The sequence below is a fragment of the Diadema antillarum genome, unplaced genomic scaffold (assembly GCF_040938485.1).
Source record: "Diadema antillarum isolate AM-2024a unplaced genomic scaffold, OU_Dant_1.0 seq00000221_RagTag, whole genome shotgun sequence".
NCBI classification, from domain to species: Eukaryota; Metazoa; Echinodermata; class Echinoidea; order Diadematoida; family Diadematidae; genus Diadema; species Diadema antillarum.
Window position 1 is genome coordinate 154,512 of NW_027271275.1, and position 17,149 is coordinate 171,660.

General features: G+C 37.7%; 1 protein-coding gene across 4 annotated transcripts in view; it reads left to right on the top strand.

The window, feature by feature from the left end:
• Positions 1-17,149, top strand: part of LOC139729161 (voltage-dependent calcium channel subunit alpha-2/delta-1-like) — a 106,490-nt gene that overhangs the window by 36,121 nt on the left and 53,220 nt on the right. For all 4 annotated transcript variants that reach the window (XM_071640089.1, XM_071640090.1, XM_071640091.1 and 1 more), the window contains exons 7-17: positions 1,676-1,739; positions 3,150-3,200; positions 4,182-4,281; positions 5,392-5,460; positions 6,764-6,856; positions 8,404-8,541; positions 9,883-9,964; positions 11,199-11,248; positions 12,457-12,540; positions 13,170-13,226; positions 15,604-15,633. In XM_071640089.1, the coding sequence (XP_071496190.1) occupies positions 1,676-1,739; positions 3,150-3,200; positions 4,182-4,281; positions 5,392-5,460; positions 6,764-6,856; positions 8,404-8,541; positions 9,883-9,964; positions 11,199-11,248; positions 12,457-12,540; positions 13,170-13,226; positions 15,604-15,633 (818 nt within the window). The remainder of the gene's footprint in view (positions 1-1,675; positions 1,740-3,149; positions 3,201-4,181; positions 4,282-5,391; positions 5,461-6,763; positions 6,857-8,403; positions 8,542-9,882; positions 9,965-11,198; positions 11,249-12,456; positions 12,541-13,169; positions 13,227-15,603; positions 15,634-17,149) is intronic.

Below are 17,149 nucleotides of genomic sequence, written 5' to 3' on the forward strand. Positions count from 1 at the left end.
GGAAACTCCTCCTGCAACTGTTCAGTTTCAGCAACCACCACTGGTTTATTCAAAACAACTGGAGACACAACCACCTTGTCCCCAGCCAAATCATTCCAAAACAGGAAATCAATCCCTGCCATAGGCAACTCAGGAACAGCTCCAACAGTGACGGGACCAGAAACTAGGTCACACTTCAAATCCACTCTATACAGTGGAACTGACATATAACTGCCATCGACAGTCTGAATCAAGACTTTTGCATTCACTGCACTATCTGGTGGAAAAGTCATACCGCCATCCACCATCAAAGACTGAGAGGCCCTCGTATCCCGCAGGATGACCACTGGCTTACCTGCCTCAACAGAAGTACATGGGGTCACCTCACCATCAAACAGAAAGCTATGATAGCTCTCATCCACTTGCTTAGTCCTATCTTTGAATTTGGGAGATTGACTTTCAATGGCATGTGTTTCACTGAACGGGACACTATTTTTGGGTAGGACACTTTTTGAGGTAACAGATTCCACCTCCTTTGTTGCATTGTTTTGCAACTTCCAACATTGCGACTTTATGTGCCCTGTCTTTTTACAATGAAAGCATTTGATGACATTTGTACTTGTACTGGACCCTTCGTCAGAGTGAGGCTTTGGTGCCAATGAAGTTGAATTTGTGCCTTTATTTTCAGAGCCAGCATTCTTTGGATTGCTCGACTGATTTTTGTCTCTCTTGTTTCCAGAGAAATTCCTGAAAGGTGGTCTGTTCTCATTTCTATGGATGAGCTCATAATCATCACCCATAAAGGCTGCTTCGTGCTAACTTGTCGCTTTGTGATCTTCCAGATGCAACCTCACACTGAAAGCAACACTCTTTTTGAATTCTTCCAAGAGAACAACCTCACGTAGGTTATCAAAATCCTGATCCACTTTCAGGGATCTGTACATATATCAAACATCACTTCTTTTTCACGAGGAAACTTAACACATGTCTGGCCTGGTTTGCGGTACGAATTTCTGAACTTGCGCCTGTATGCCTCTGGCACCAACTCATAGGCATTCAACACTGCTGTCTTGACTGTAGCATAGTCACGTGATTGCTCTTTGGAAAGAGATGAATACACATCGGCTGTTTTGCCAACAAACACACTTTGAAGGAGCAAGGGCCAAAATTCCTGTGGCCATTTCAAACTGTCAGCCACCTTCTCAAATGACACAGAATATGCATCAACTCTATTTTCTTCAAACTTTGGCACCAATTGAATGTTCTTGGCCAAATCAAATTCAGGGGGAGCCCTTTCACGATTTCCAACAATCTGTACATGAGCCAATTCCATCTCATGCAATTTCACTTGGTGCTCCATTTCAAGTTTCTGCATTTCCATCTCTCTTTCCTTCGTTTCCATTTCTCTAACTCTTTGCTCTTTCTTTTTCTCTAGCCCTTTCTCTTTCCTTCATTTCTATTTCTCTAGCCTGTTCCCTTTCCTGCATTTCCAAAATATATCATTAGCTTTGTATGGAAGTAGGTTGCCATCGGGGAAAATGACAAGAGTTAAGCAACAGATCCCAGGTGATATGATCCATGACATAATCCTGCAAGTCATTACTAACCCCTCTACCAGATCATTACATTATCATGCACTGGTTCCTCTGTCCCTTAACTAACATGGTTAGACTCCTTCCCCCATTCCCTCTTTCAGCGAAGGAGTGGGTATCTGCTGGTGACCAAGACAAAGACCAGTATGATGTGCGGCGTAGGGGCTGGTAAGTGAGGCTACTAACTCTTAAGCGCAGCAAATATCTAGTCCCTGCTTTCTTCTCTGGCGGAAGAGGAAAACAAAAACAAACAAAATATATAAGGAGGAAAAAATGATATTGGAAGAATTGTATCAAATAAATTGTTTTGAAGAGAAACCAGAGTTTTATAATAACCCTGAAAATAAGTGTATGTTGTCAATTTGCAACCTGTTTTATCAATTCATAATACATTGCAAATTTGTAATTGGTATGATTGCAAAGAGTGATTATGTTTCCTGTAATCATTGAAAAAACAAACACTCTGAAATGGAAACGTCTATTATTTTGAAGCTTTGTTTCTCAGAAGGTAGAATCAAACAGCCAGTGAGTGTAGTACTTTCTTTGGCTGTATGTTTCTACGTCTGGAGGTGTATTAACAGCTGGTAGTAACAGATGGTAGAATATGAAAGAAACCAAACTATTAGCCAGTACAATGATAATATGGTACCTAACAGCAGTCATATCTTTTTACTAACTCATGTGAGTGCTATGTTTCCCACACTGTATATCATTGTTGTACATGTATACCTGAATAGCTCTGTCAACTAATTTTTCCATGTATAATTGTGTATACAAATCATTTACACATGATTAGACTCTCTCCATGCACTTATAAAGCATAATTCTTGATATTCATATGCTTGGTGTCATTATCTTCTCTCATGTACATGGTGTATATTTAGTACATTGTAGCTGTAGTAACTTGTAACTTTTTAACTTTTTAACTTATTTTTAAACTTAGTTTTATGCAATATGATTTCCATTCCCTGTTTTCAAGGAAGGAACATCTTCATATTTCCAAATGAGGTCACATAAAAGTTTGAAAATAGGATGGGTCACAGCTACAATCTTCTTTGCCGTATGTCTCAGAATAAAACCAGGTGTAGATGAATTAGCTGAATCAATGTTTTGACGAGGCTTAGAAAATGAGAACTAAATGCTCCATAAAAAGCCACTATCCTTTGATAGAGGGATGTCTAAGTAAAAAAAAACCCCACCCAAAACAAAACCCTGATTGAAGATGCAAACTCCTTGCACATTGTTACTTGTCACAAGTTTTCATAACATTTTATACTGCAATTTATGTCTCAGGGATACATGTATACCTTTTCCCAAATAAAACATCTGCATGAAGTTAATTCTTGCTAAGCTTTAGTAGACAGTAGGAAATCAACAGCTAATCATTGTGCGATGTGCTGACTCAAAACTGATACCCTCGGATGAATGTGGATGGGATTTTGGGGAAGTGTGGCAAGTTTCCTGTAGAAAGGCTATATCATTAGAGGCAGAAATTAATGGTAGCACACACAACTAAAGCATTTAATGCATATGTCTAAAAGCCTTAATCATATCATTATGTTTCTGTGTTACAAAAAGGTACATTCAAGCAACAAGTTCTCCTAAAGATGTAATGATCCTCGTTGACACGTAAGTAGAGGACACCCTCCAGAAATTGTTCGTGATGTATGAGATGTCGTGTTTTATACTTCCATCTGTAATTACTTGTTCAAATACATCATGCAAATATGCTTGATTTTGTCTCGTAGCTGCTCTTCGTTGCAATATCATGGTTATCTTCAAGATCCATCTTCAAATATTGCTCTTTCGTAATTGATCAGGAATGGAAGGGAAGTTTGCAAAATGTTACAAAGAAGAAAAGGTATGTAAGGGAGGAAGAAAGAAGAAAGAAAAACAGGATGAAAACAAGGAATAGAGATATAAAGAGGAAGGAATTAAAAAAAAATCTTGAGAAGAATAGAAGGCAAACTTTTTTATTAATACTCTTTCAGTGTTTGTAGTATTCCATAGCGTAGGATGAATTGGCAGGTGATTAAGCACCACTGTGTCAAAAGATGTGGATCATTAATTGGACAAAAATGTGTATGGAGAGTCAGCAGCTTTTGCTCCTGTGCCTTGTATTGAAGACTGTTGTAAATGTAGGTGCTTAGATTTATCATGATCCATAGGATTTCTGTAGCATTTTTCTGTGGGCAAAAGTCTGCTGTTTGACTGCAACTCCTTCTTTTTCTTTTCTTATTTTTTGTGCTGATCTGGCATTGTACATTGTAAATATTGTCACCTCTATGTATAGATGAGATATGTTTTGGTAATTTTCTTGCAAGCAAGAATGGTAATGCCCAATAAACGGCACTGCCAGAGAACCTCATTGCTACAGGCGTTAGCTCTGTTAGTTTGCGATGCACCATCTACATTCTCTTTTGGATGCTTGGAGTATTGGAAATGTTGGGCCAGTTTGAGACATCTCATCTGCGAGTTCTGTTTTTTCAGGACCATACTCCTCCAAGAAAGAATCTACTTGGTGCAGTGCAAACCAATTGAGTCATAGCATCTCACCATGCACAGCTATCACAATAGAACATTTCTATCTACTGTCTTGTTTTGCAATAGGAGTGGCAGCACTTTTGGTATGACCCTTGCCATCATGAAGGTCTCTGTGTCCAAGGCCCTCGACACTCTTGGCAATGATGACTTTGTTCGGGTTGCAGCTGTAAGTACAAATAACACTTCCAGGTTGTAGTCTTTCATGCAGGCGAACCATTGTGCACTGAAACCAATTGTTCTCTATTTTCATTTAATACATGAAAGAAAATGACACAAATTCTACTCTATATTCATCAAAAACATTCAGTTAATACATGAAAGTAAATATTCCCCTTACATGTTGTTGTGATACATGTAGATTAAAGGGGTCGTATAGTTTTGGTTGAGACCTAATTTCAGGTTTCTAACAAATTTTTTGGTGAGAAAATGAGAAACCTGTTATGAGATATGAAAGAGCATGTAATTCCATGAGGAATTTAACGTTTATTTGATGAAAATTGGTTTTGAAATGGCTGAGATATCCAAGACAGAGCAATTCTAATAAGTGTGGGACCCACACTTTATTACAATCGCTTTGTTTTACTTTGTTTTTTGGATGTTTCAGTCATTCCAAACCCGATTTTCATCAAATAAACTTTGAATTCCTCTTAAAATGGTATGCTTTGTACTATTTCATAAGTGTTTTCTTGGTATCACGCAAAAAGTTAAAAGCCCAATTCTCATCTCCACCAATACTGTACCATCCCTCCTGATGGAGCTACGATAGGACAAATGCTCTCTCTATGTCACATGAAAATGAATTTTTGTGAAATTCCATATGTATTAATTTTTCTTAAATGTCATTTTACTATTAACCTGTGACATCATGATTTGTAGCATTCCCATTTGGAAGGGACAAATCAAACTGACTAAATCCTAACAACTTCATGATGAAAGGAATTGAAGAGAATACAAAATAGTGAGTGATCACAAGTGCAATGGTACAAGATTTTGCAGGAGGTGAAAGATAGAGGCGAGTTCATGTGTAACTGATTCATGATATCAATTTAACTGATTCATAGTCATATAAGTACATGGTGTGTAGAAGTATTGGTCTCTGCCGCTGATTGCTTCAAAATGTAGGGAAGTTATGGATCAGGAAAAAATGAGCCTAGTAGGGTACATGTGCAGTGTATTTAGTATTAGGCAATAGTCTAGGAGTTTTACATAGTATTACATGTATCAAAGTGTCTTGATGTGCTCATTGCCACTTTATCACATCCTCTTTTGTTGCCAGTTCAACGACTCTGTACAAGATGTCAGCTGCTTTGACACGTTTGTCCAGGCCAACCTGAGAAACAAGGAGGTGAGAAAGATCCGAGCCCCATTTCAGAAATAATGTTAGGATAGCAACTCTTGCTGGAATGGCAACCTACCATAGCAACAGCCAATCAGGAAGCTGGATATTCTTGTGGTTACCATGACAATTGCCATTCCAGCAGGAGTTGCTACCATATCAACTTTTTATGAATTATTGGAGCCTGTTCTTGTCTGTCTGTCAAATTGAAAGTTTGAAAGTTTATTATACTCAACAACCCCATTCAGGGTATCAGAGTCCTATATCATTACATAGAGGCATATTTCACATTTAGCAATTCAATTATACATATGAAGTTATGAATTGTTATACAAAATGTACAAAATAACCATAATGAAACAAACATGAGTGAAATACAGAAGAAACGAAAAAAGCAAAAATGTTGAGAAATATATAGTACATATTAGCAAACAATAAAAGGAATAAAAATATAAACTAAGAGAGAGAGAGAGAGGAAAAACAAAGAGAGAGAGAGAGGATAAAATGGAGAGGACGAAGGGAGAGTGAGAAAGAGAAACAAAATTAGTTACAAAGAAGGTACAACCTGTAAAAAGGCATATCTTAGAAATAAAAAAGGATGACTTGAACATGTGTCAGAAACAGAACATTATAAACCACCTCAAACCCATTTTTTTGTTGTTGTGATGCTCTGCCTTTGAGTAGGCCAACTGTTGGGATCAATGATTTTCAATTTGTGTTTTCATCTTGGTCCTTCAGAACAGGTGTTCAGATAATGCATTGTAATCAAATTTGATGAAGAATCAATCATAGTGCTGCAGATGACCCCCGGATGGGGGGGCACAGGGGGGCATGACCCCCAATTTAATGAGCCAAAGGAATGTACGTAGTATTTCAAACGTCTTCCCCAGCATCAGGAGTGGTGCTGCCAAGCTGTGTTTAACGAAAATACCTAAAAAGATTTTTTTAAAAACCCATCTTTTTCTGGAGAGCATGCCATAGTGACCTGAATTGGCCGCCAAAAGAAGAATGGGGTGAGGAACCATTATTGGGAAGGGTAAAACAGCCAAAACAAAACAAGACAAAGAAAAAAAAAGGCAAAGCCCAACTGATCAACCTAGTGTTCTGATAAGTAGCTTGTGGTATAAACTTAAGGTGCAAACACTGAAAAAAAAATTGTTCTAAGCTGTCTCCTGTTAAATATGATTAGTTTTTGTTGTGTTTTTACACTTTGGATATGAATTTATTTCTTTCGATCAGTACTTACAAATGTGGCCATCAATTTATTGTACATGTAAACTTGCTAACACTGTGTATATGTTTGCTACTATAGGTGTTGAAGGATGCAGTACAGACGGAGCTGGTAGCAAAGGGAATTGCTGATTTTGGGAAATCCCTGGAATATGCCTTTACAGCATTCAGCAACGTGAGTTTGCAAATACTGTTCCAAGTATGTGATATGCAGCAGGCTACAGTACTTATTTTGACAATTCTACAGATCCTGTACATGCATATCACTATTTCTAATCTATTTCTTTCTCTCAAACTGCAGTCACACTATGGGAATCTACTTCTGTAAAATCTGTTATTTTTGCAAAGGTTTAATGGTCATGAATTTTGTGAATCACTGTTGGACCACAAATTTAACAACATGCAAAAATATCTTGAATTGATAGGCAGTAATGCACTATGACAACTTCGGTGTAAAAACTGTGAAAACGACATCTCGCTATTAAAAATATCCGACCTCCTCATTTGCGAAAATATCTATATGCGTAGCTTATAGAGTACTCAGTATTTTGCTGTGTGGTTTTGGCAGTGTGACCGCAGTCTTCTCAAGAAGTTACCAGCTAAACTTCCATTGACACTTCTTGCATGCACTTGAAAAGTATTTTCATGTTTTGTGACTGGTTATATGGCTATGTCTTTCTCTGTCAGTGAAGCAAGTTTAATCATGCATGTCGCCTTACATCACAAAACTTTGCCAGGAATATTGCTGGGTAAGATTTTAGGGTCTATTAAGTTATAAGTCAAAAAGAGAAAATGACTATTTCTAAATGATACTTGTAATTAACATTTAATGTTAATACAATGTACCGGTACAAAAAAGAAATGTCATAGAAAATTTCAGCTCACAGAACTAAATGTCTGTTGAAGTACACTGATGCACTCTTTACTGTATCATTAACAAAAAGAGAGTTTAAAACTTTAGTTTCTGACGTGGATCATTTCAGTTATTATCATTTTTGTCTAATTCTCCTGCTGACTGATTTTAAAGGTTCTAGAGATTTTCAACAAGATACATAGTTTCATTTGATGAAAAATGGAGAAAACTATAAACCTCTGATGCAAAAAAAGAAAAAAAAAAGAAAAAGAGAAATAAGTCTTTCAAACTGTTAAAGATGCTTCTATTACTTTGATAATATGTTTTGCTCCCAAACAACAGGTTTAGATAGGCAAAGATTTATTGTGCCTGAAAATACAAAAAAGCCCCAAATCAGCCTTTTTAACCCAAATATGCGTTATCAGGCCTACTTGCAAATGACATTTTGGGAATGTGATTTGCATGGCATTTAAATCATACTACCTCATAACTTTGTCTGCAGAATCCAGTGTTTTGCCAATTTGTCATATCTCATTTGAATTGGTTGAACATTGAGACAAGAACTGTAAAGTGCAAACTGTCCCATTGTTTCTACTTCTGCCCCAGGCATTTAACCATAACTACACAATTTCATACAAATTGTTGTCAGAAAAGAAAAAAATATATTATGTTTAATCTTGGTCCATCAGTCATTTTCAGCCACACTTTTAATCGTCTTCCTACCAAGATTCCATGTTGTCATGCAAATGCATGGCACAATAATCCCACCAGAAGTTGTGATGGTGGACATTTATGCCCAGGCCTTTCTGATTAGAAAGACAGAAACATTTTGACTCGGGACTGTCATCTCAACCACATCTCAATTTCAGTTCAGCGCAATAGAAAGACAGGGTGCCGAGGCAAACAACCAAGGAGCAGACTGCATCCGGATCATCATGATCTTTACTGACGGAGGGACTTCGAAAGAGGAAGCCATCTTCAAGAAGTACAATTCTAATCCGTTTGTGGTGAGCTTGAAAAATATTTTTTGCCAGATAGATCATGCCACATACAAACAGAACCAGCAATAAAAACAACAAATGCCAAAAAACCAAAACAATAACAACAACAACAAACATACAAACATATACACACATTCTTTTCATAAACTTCTGACATTGACAGAGACTCCAACCCCAAGCACCTTCTGATCTGGAGATGCTCCCGCCTGAAACCCCTAGCAAACGGGAGACTCCAAGTTGATGTGTGCGAAGCGCGAAGTTCCTAGGGTTCTAGATGCTCTCTGGTGCTATCTAAGGCTTATTTTTTCAACATACGATAGCAATAAAGTAAGAAATCCTTTCCAACGGGAGACACAGGGCCAGGGTGGGAGAAATTAAATCTCATACGGGAGGACGGGAGATTTTGCAAAAATGGGTTTTTGGCGGGAGATCTCCCGTCGAAAACGGGAGAGTTGGAGTCTCTGCATTGATATTGCATTTTTTTTCATGAATTAGCTAGTACAAACTGAAACATCATTAACATGGAAACGATTCATTCAGGTACTGTTGTATGCATCAAGACAGTCACTGTAAAACCTAGTTGTTGTTTTTTTTATTGAAAGAGTCATGTATTTGAAGAGTTATCTGCAAATGGAGCTTTATAAGGCAAAGGATAATGTCAATGATTTACAGAATATTTCTGGTATCTTTGCAAAATAATTTCTTTGTAAATAGCTTCCAAATAATTTAAAACATTCAGAAATCCTATAAAGATTCTGCCAATGTTTGAATTGAATGTGTATAGAGTTGTGCAAATTCCTAATGATCAATTGATTTTTATTGCATTTTGTTTTGTGTTCCCATTTTTTTCTCCTTTATCCACTGTAACTTTGTCAATACATGAATGCTTTTTTTTTCCGATGAACCATTTTGTTAATTCCATTGTCATAACGATACATCCAAGGCACCTTCTGTTAATAGTGGCCCATAATCTATCTGTAAAACTTTCTCTAGGCACCATTAATAATTAGCCTGCTGACACTGATAACCTGATGCTTGACAGAATGGGTAGGGATTTACTGTAAAAGCTGTTATTTTTGGGAGGGTTTAATTTTCACGAATTTGCAAATCACTGTAAGGCTGCAAAACCTAACAACACACAAAAATATCGTCACTTGCTAGGGCGTGTACTGCAGTATCTTTGTGCACTTATGATAGTCTCAGTGTCAAATGGCGAAATATATCTTGCAAAAATGTCTGTGACCTCATTCGCTAGAATATGTGTGTGCAAAAATAAAAGTTTTACTGTATAAAATGGCCTTCTCTCAGAGCTGATATGGCTACCCATTTCCTTTCTACGTGGTACAGGCCCGGGTCTTTGTGTACAAGGTTGGTGCCGACTCAATGGTGTCCTCGGATGGAATCAAGCACATGGCATGCACCAACAGAGGTAAATTTGCAATTAACCTACTGAAGACTGTAAGACTTGAGTATACTCGGACAGGCATCTATGGGAAATGTGTGTTATGTCAAAATCAGCTCGTCCTCACTGGGTTTATGGGGCACTCGATACTGTTGTGCAAAGGGATCATTTTTCAGTGTAGTCTCGTTTGTGTGAGGTGGGGGGGGGGGGGGGGGATGAGGCTTAGCATGTGTGTCACAGATGTAGACTCTGTGCTGTTTGCTGCTCTCTGAATGTCCCACAGATATACTCACTCACTATGAACTCTATGTGTGCCTTGTTCACACCCCAACTCAGTTGACAGTGTGCTGAATTTGCATATTTTGCTGAAATGTACAACTGCGCACAGACCAATCGATATACTGCAATATATGCAACACCACATTGAAATTATCATATAGCTTTGTCAAAAAAGTTTACATTACAACAGTGCGTCCGATTTCCTCTTCCGCTCTGCTCTACTGCAATTCTAGCATAAATGCTACTTGGCTATGAAAAACAGAATGTTTTCCAAAAGTGCTCATGCATTGCGGTCTCACAAAAATGTAACACACAGGAGAGCTTACACCATTACACACAAAGAGTTAACCCAGCCTTTTATTGGAATTGTCATGGACAATTAACTTTGCCTGTGCCTGAGCTTTTGTTTTCTTCACTTTGTTTTGCTTTGTTTTGTTTTTTCACTTTAAAGGTAGTTGTACATTATTAATAGGCAACCTATGCTGTTATAAAGTTCTGGTACTGTGTGATATTCTTTAGGCTCCATGTAAGACAGCGAGTATGTTCGTAATTTTGGGTTGTTTAATGCGGTTATGTTTGGAACGTTAAGAGGACAGATGAGCACGGTAATATTAATCTGTCAATTTAAAATCCTACCTCTAGAAAATTCACTGTGATTTCTTACCCTTTCTTGTTCTAGAAGGGAAGAAAGTCACTTGTTCAATCAACATTGAAGACATTACTCTTACATGTGACTATGACCCTCCCCCACCCCTCAGCCCAGCCAAGCCCAGCCCTCCCCCCCCCCCCCCACCACGACCAGTTTCCACACCCCCTGTATAGTAGTAGGTCGTATATTGAAGTGGAGGGGGGGTTAGTGGGGAGGAACTGTGAAGGGTATTGACTCTTGGTGGTGCCAATCTTTCCTGCATGTCAATATTTTTGAAATAGTTTCAGACTTCATACTGTATATATATTCCATCCTTGCTCTCCCTCAATACAGGATACTTCAGTACAATCCAGTCCTTTGGGGCAGTCCGTCTCACAACACTGGTGAGTACTGTATACGCCGAATATTTCGCAAGGTTTTTATTTTCGCGAATTTCGCGAGTCGGGTGCTATTAGCGAAATTAAAAACACGCAAAAATATTGACTGATCCAGATGTGGATGTGACATACGCGTGTACATTAATTTTTCCGTTCAGTGCATTACTCCACGATCGCAAATTTAAACACTCGCGCACTTCATCGGGAATTCCCGATTCGCGAAAATTTAGACTCGCAAAATATATGGCATATACAGTATAAGCTTGGAGTACAAAGAGCAAAGCAATCTGACAGATAGACCTTAAGAATATAGTGCCAACATTACAGTATTTTTCATATTTGTTGCTAGTGTCTGTTTTCTTGATTTTTGCTTTTGTTTCGTTCTCCATAGATTGTTCAGAGATATAAAAAGAGATATCTGTTGGTGTGATAGGACTTGTCGTCATGACAAAAAGCAGTTGCCAGAGCAATAGGAGAATTTGAGAAATAAACAGTTGTTGACACCACAGAGATAAAACATATTTACTTGATGCCTTTAATTTTGTTCATCTCAACTGAGAAAATAATTTTTGCAGGAATTTTGCTAATTTCTGCCGATTCAGTGTAATAGGGAGTTAACATACATGTATTGTTTTATCTGCCTTACCTGTACTGCCTGTAACCGATTATATATATTGTACACTTAGGAATTCTGACCACAGACTTTTCTCTCAAACTTTCTTATCTAATATCTCAAAACTTTGTTTATGAAGGAAAGTTACGGCATTTTCTTCTTTGAAGTCCCACTGTATTAAAAATGGCCTTCATTTCACCCAAGCTTTCATGCTTCTGACTACTGTAAAACCAGAAATGTTTCCATGCATTTTAATTTCACCAGAGGCAAGATTTGCAAAATTAAAATGCACCGTAAAGTTCTTGTCTACACTATATGCATTAAATGCCAATAGCAATTTGCAATAATGTCATGCTGCGAAAAAGGCCACCAGCCTCATTTTGCAAAAATTTCATGCGGTGATAATACAACTGTATCTTGCTTTACAGTGTCAAAACACTAAAGGCCTGATGTCACCCACTCATTTTCTGTGTATAATTTTTCGGATATGTGTGTTTGCAAAGAATGAAGTGGTATACATGTTTGAGGGACCAATGAATCCATTGTGGAGGTTTTGCTATTTCGTCCTCCCCCAAATTTCCTCTGTTGCTTTCCGTGACAGGACTACGTACCAGTTGTCAGCAGGCCCATGGTTCTCAGCGGTCACAAGAACTTCCAGTGGTCAGATATCTACCTGGATGCATTGGTAACCAACTTTTTACTCATGGCCTATCTTGTAATGGTTTCATTGATGATATGCTAGTTAGGAACGGCCAAAAATCAATAGGAATTTTTCTCTGAAAAGGAATTTCAGACAGATATCACACACCACTCCATAAACCTTGTCTGTTCATTGTGGTTAGCAGTGTGCTGAAGATCTGAATTGAAAAAAAAAATGTAAATTTTCTCCCTTTTCCATTATTATGCTCTGTATGCATAGCTACTTTCATTAGAATCAATGAACATTTCTCTCTACATGAAAATTATTTGAATCTTGATGCTTCTCTATGCAATCCTCATAGTCTATAATACTTTGAAATTGTTTGATTTTTATAGCAATTGCTATGGAATATAGACAAAACCAAAGGTTAAAACTGACTTTAATGTTTTGGAATGAGTTGAAAACATTACTTTCATTTCTAAAAGGCAGCGTGGATGCATACTAATTTTACTTTTCATACTTGTTTGTTTGGTTACAAACTGTAGCCTATGTGTGTCCAAATAGTTGTAACTAATTTGTCTTTTCCCTTAAAAGAGGTGTGTTTTTTTTTCTGGTTTATGTACATCCAGTTAATGCAGGCTGCTCATGTCATTGGTACTCTCTCTTTATTTCAGGGCCTTGGAATGATGACGACGTTAACATTGCCAGTGTACAACACCAGCACCTTCATTGTGAGTGAAATCACCTTATATTCCAAGACCCTTACAGATATGCTGGTACCACTCTATGTTGTGAAAACGAAGGAGCTAACAAATTGTTAGTCTATTATACCAGTCTCTGGAGATTTTCTTTTCTTTTCTTTTTTTAAGTTTGGAGTAGGGAAGAGAATTCTTTAAAGAAAAAGAAATGTGTGAGTTTATTTCTTGTCCACCACCCTGCCAGAAAAATCTTCATAAGTTATATAAATAAGAATTTACTTGGAAACTTTTTAACAAAAGCACTTTGTAATAAAAAGGTCACAACACTGATAAAGCCATGGAATGATAGCCGTATTTGTACTTTTCGAATGATTTTGTTGATCATTCTTTCTGAATGCATCACAGATTATCAATTGCTTAGTTTAAGGCATTGTTCTTGAACATGTAAATTTATTTTGTCAAATGTACTGTTGAAGATACCGGCGCTTTACCGTTTGGTATTATTTGCCAATTGTTAACACAGAATTTTGTGCCCAGCATATGTGAGAACTTTCCAAAAATGTTCCGCCCACAAGGAAACATAGCAAATATTCCACCCTCTCATGATCATATTTTTTTCATTTTCTGACTAGTGTTTGACTAATTCATTTCATTTTATAAACTTTATCATGATTAATGTGTGACACCCAGGTACCTCCAGCTCCATAGGATTTCAGATTTCAAATGATTCCCACTTGTAGAAATTCTTTATTTATTTTATTATTATTACCATTATTATTATTATTATTATTATTATTATTGTTATTATCATTTTTGTCATTATTTTTGCAGTTTACAGCAAAGAATCCTTTTTTTAAAAAGTTCTCTCTTTTTTTGGTATAAAATGGTTTTTAAAATGTAGATGTATTGTATCTACCGATGGTATGAGATGATATTCTGTAAAATGTGGTGCCTACCCCTAGGAGGCACTTTTCTTCATTTGAATGCACCATTCTCTTTGCCACACAAAATGTTTCCTGCCCAAACATTATACAAATTGAACACCATATCTCTCAATGTTTATCCCTCACATTGAACTCAAATAAAGTGCTCAGTTGTTTGAGCTCTTCTCTCTGTCTGTACTTGGCAATGTCTCACATTATGCCTACATCGATGGACGCTGGTTATGACAGCATTCAATTGAAGTGAATTCTGATGATATATGTATGATTCTGACCCTACCAAATGACCAAATGTTGCAATGTTTATGGTCAGATAAATAATCTGTAGACATAACTTGTGTGACAGTAGGTAAATGTTTGGTGTGATGATTATTTGGAATCAGTAGGGGAGAGCGGGGAGAAGTGGGACATTATTTCAAGTTCGCCGATTTTCTTCTGATATCTTTTTATAAAAGAGATGATTACATTTCCTTGCGGGCTTGCATGAAGGTTCATATGGTAGGTTACATAAAGAGCTATAAACTGGGGGTGGCACTGTTCTCAATTTTCTGCAGTTAATGAAAAGAAAAAACCTTATTTTGGGGGAGAAGTTGAGCCACCCGTGGGTAAAGTGGGACAACGGCAAGGGAGAAATGGGACGGTGTTGGTAAAGTGGGGTAAAGTGTGACATCCTATAAACATGTCGGAAAAGTCAAAGTTTGAAGGCGTAATGAAACATTGGTAATGAAAACAGTCAAACATGCTTTAAAATGATCTTTATTTCAACAAAACAAGTTTGAACAACATGTTTGAAAATCTGAACTGTTTTACATGTAATGCTATTATGAGGGACAAATGGGACACGTTGTCCCAACTGTCCCTCACATGGCATATACATAGATATGTACAACTGCTCAGTACACCATGCAGGCATTTGTCAAAAACAAGTTATATTAGTTGCATATCAATAAGGCTCACCACCAGCTTCAATTGTGCCCTTGAAATCATGAATACAAAGACAACAGGGTAATTAACCTGATTTTAAAAAAAAATCATATTTGGGGGAAAATTTTCAATAGCAATTTATGCACACTTAGAATTTGCCGAACTGCATGGCTTTCTTAATGTGATGTATGGTTGCTAGGGACTTATTGTAGATATTAGCCAATCGCTGATTGGTTGAACAGTTTTTGATTCAGAGAACGTGTCCCACTTGACCCGCGTCCCAACTCACCCCGCTCTCCCCTACATACATACAAAGCACGTGCACTTAATTAGTAGTGGGACAGTATCTTGCAATCTGTAGCACTGCACTGCTCACGTGCACCACACCCATCAATGTGGCATAAGTCTCTCCTTTTGTTTTTTGTTTTTTTTCTTGTATGTGTGTTTGTGTGTGTGTGTCTTTTGGAATAGCTTTGTATTTGAAAAGTTCTCTGCTCTTTGTATCTCATTACGTCTCATTTGTTTTCAATTCTTTTGATCCAAAGGTGCCAGATTCAGATAACATTACTGCAAAGGTAGTATAATTAAACCAAAATTATGTAACCTGTATGGACCCCGTACCTCCCCATCCCCAAAATCTTCCCCCATCCCTAAAGTTCCCCCCCCATCCCCAAAATCATTCCTCCCCTTCTGTGCCTTATCATCATCGCCGCCACCACCGCCACCACCCCCATCATAATCATCATCATCATCATCATCAGCATCATCATCATCGTCATCATCGTCATCATCATCATCATCATTTGGTGCCACTCCAGTCAGAGGCATCAACAGTCATGGCGCTCCTGTCCCACCTAATTGTTTGAACATCTTCAGTGAAACATGTCTGAGAGTCGTTCACAATTTTTGTAGATTGGAAGTTGTATGACTAAATGTATGGATGGATACTCAATCCTATACAGATGATACTATTCTAGTTTCAGAGATGTAAGAGTGATCTTCAATAGTCTGCTTGTACCTAAAAGTGATTCTGTATGCTATACTACAGGAAAATGAAGTATGGGAGTCGATATAAACACACTCTCAAAAAAAAGACAGGAAGAAGACAATGACCTCAAAAGACAACAGGTATACCCCTAAGCAATGTATCATGCTAAAGGGGATCAGGTTCAGAATTTGAATTATCTGGCATATTTTAGACAAAATCAGATGATATAAATGTAAGTATTTAGATATAGATAAGAGGATAGCAATGGAGAAAGCCCTTCTTTGAGAAGATTGATGACATTCATGTGAGAAATACACATTTGTAGGTCCTGGAACATATGCATAGCATACCAAAGGTATACATCACAAAGGTGTTGTGTGCTTGTGATTAGCGCTTCTGCAAGATTTTTGGTGTTTGGATGATCCCCAAGGATATGTAGATAAGATTCGGAGGCTTTCAACTTGTGGTTCCTGAGAAAGATACTACATGTGTCATGGCCTGAAATAAAGTAACTAGTGAAGTATTTGAAAGAGAAGAAGTTATACCTTGTCTCCTCTTTATGATAAGATGGAGGCAAATAAATGTCATTGGACACATAATAGCCACATTCACACTGGCAAAAGATTGTGAAATTAAAGATCGAGATCTTAAAGATCTCGAGATTATGCCAGTATGACCACAAACTTCTTGCAAAACTTCTCGCAAAACGTACCACTCATACTAGGGATATTTCCCAGACCCCAGCCAATCTTCTCGATCTATGGGTATTGTGAATGTTAGCAACTGAAACTTAACAAAGTTTGTCACATGACAAGTCCAGCCCCTGTTTGCGGTTGGTGCCTGCAAAGACACAGTCATTATGATGTAAAGGTGTGAACTGTTATGTCACAATTACTAGCTGACAGGTGGCACACTCTTTCTTCTTTCGTGCGCACACATACCAGTGATCCAAGATTCGGGAACTTTAAAGACTGAGGTTTTAATAGAGAGTTTTAACAGCTGGGCTGCTGCCATCCAGATCAGCAGGACAAGAGTACATTGGAGTTTGAGTAAAGCTACAGGATTGGAGTGCCATGACTGTTGATGTCTCTTCCCACCCCCTC